The 1693-nt window shown below is 38.4% G+C and overlaps 1 protein-coding gene across 1 annotated transcript in view; it reads right to left on the bottom strand.

Annotated features, from left to right (window-relative positions):
* LOC119829170 overlaps positions 1 to 1693 on the bottom strand; it is a 34343-nt gene that overhangs the window by 18200 nt on the left and 14450 nt on the right. Inside the window, exons 6-7 of the mRNA XM_038351572.1 lie at positions 1112 to 1211; positions 253 to 483 (exon numbers count right to left, since the gene is read on the bottom strand). Of these exons, the coding sequence (XP_038207500.1) occupies positions 253 to 483; positions 1112 to 1211 (331 nt within the window). The remainder of the gene's footprint in view (positions 1 to 252; positions 484 to 1111; positions 1212 to 1693) is intronic.

Genomic DNA, 1693 nt, shown 5'->3' with positions numbered 1-1693 from the left:
GAATCGGTCAAGCCGTTTCGGAGGAGTATGGCAACGAAAACTGTGACACGAGAATTTTATATATATAGATTATGATTAAGACCTGAAGAGTTCGTTTTTTTGTTTATTTGAACGCACTAATCTCAGGAACTGCTGGTTCGATTTACAAAATTCTTTTAGTTTAAGATAGACCATTTATTGAGGAAGGCTATATAGGCTAAACATGTAACACGAACGAAGCCGAGGGCGGACCGCTAGTGTATAAATAAAGACCTCTGGTGCGGCGTGTGCGCGGCGGGCTGCGCAAGCGGCGTGTTGGCGGAGCGCGCGACGCCGCGCAGCGACAGGTGGCGCGAGCAGAAGCCGCGCCGCTGGCTCTCCTTGGTGCAGCCGTCCTTCGAGCAGAGCCGCCGCCACTGCTTGCCGTTGAACTTCTTGCGAATGCCCGTCGGCGTCGACACCACGTCGCCCTTCTTGTACTTGTGCGGCGTCGCCGCTTGAGATCTGCGACCGGTCGAGTGCTCGCGTATGAATATATTTCAGCAAAAGAAGAAATATGCGATCCGACTGAGGACAGGCACGTCACGCACCGAATGTCGAAAATCGCATGCGATTTTCCCAAAAATCCTTTAACGCATCGGTTTTTTTTATTTTGCCAGACTCTCACTTCAAATTTAAATGCCTTCAAATTTAAAGTGATCGCGTCACAATATGGCACTGAATCGATCTCCTATTCTCAATTGGATCGCATTGTATAGAACAGAATATTTAAGGAAAACTTAACACGTTGAACAACTATAAATATGTAGTATTAATAATGTAACGCAACATTGTATAAATGCTAAATAAAATAAATTATTATTGCTTATCCAGACACCACGTTAACGGATCCCAGTCAGTTTGAATTAATTAAACTATATAATGTATTATACTGTACATTCTCAGAAAAAAAAATCGAATTTGCATAGAAATTAACGATGATAATAACTCATTTCATTTATTGTGATTAACAAAATAAATATATTTTTAATGTCGATATAAAGTTTCCATTTACATACTGACATCACAACCCAATCATCAAAAAGACTACTATATAACGCAGCAAAGTGTCAACGGACTAAAGAGAAATTACCTAGGTGTAGGCGGTTGAGACCGTGGGGTGAGGCTCCCCTCGATGAGACTTGAAGTGCTGCCTCTGCTCTGTAGACTACTGCGTTTACTGTTGCTGCAATCTGAATTGAACAATATTCATAATTCAAACATAACACTGATATGACGAAGTTCACATATTATGATTGCAATTAGATTTAAAATGTAATTATAGTTTGTTTATTATTTGCATATATAATAGAGCTAATACGTTAGTATACGTCGAATTCTTGCCAGTATCTAGTCCTTTAAAATTCTTGAGATTTTAGTGAGTTTTATCTAAAATTTAACGTAAACTTTATCATATCATATTATTGTACCAGAACTCTTTCGATCCCTATACCATTAGCAATGTAGTACACACATACACACACACACACACACCAGTCACAGTCGAAATAAATATAAAAATAATTGCACTGACCCTATATAATGGTCTAAAAACACACACACTTTATTTGTTATGAACATGACACACACGATCACTGAATCTATATACCTAGTCTTGCCATAAATATTGTAATAAAGAAAAAAGAAAATTGTTAACTGCAAATAACATTTATTA

Source organism: Zerene cesonia, chromosome 9 (assembly GCF_012273895.1).
Source record: "Zerene cesonia ecotype Mississippi chromosome 9, Zerene_cesonia_1.1, whole genome shotgun sequence".
NCBI classification, from domain to species: Eukaryota; Metazoa; Arthropoda; class Insecta; order Lepidoptera; family Pieridae; genus Zerene; species Zerene cesonia.
This window is presented reverse-complemented; position numbering and strand designations above follow the sequence as displayed.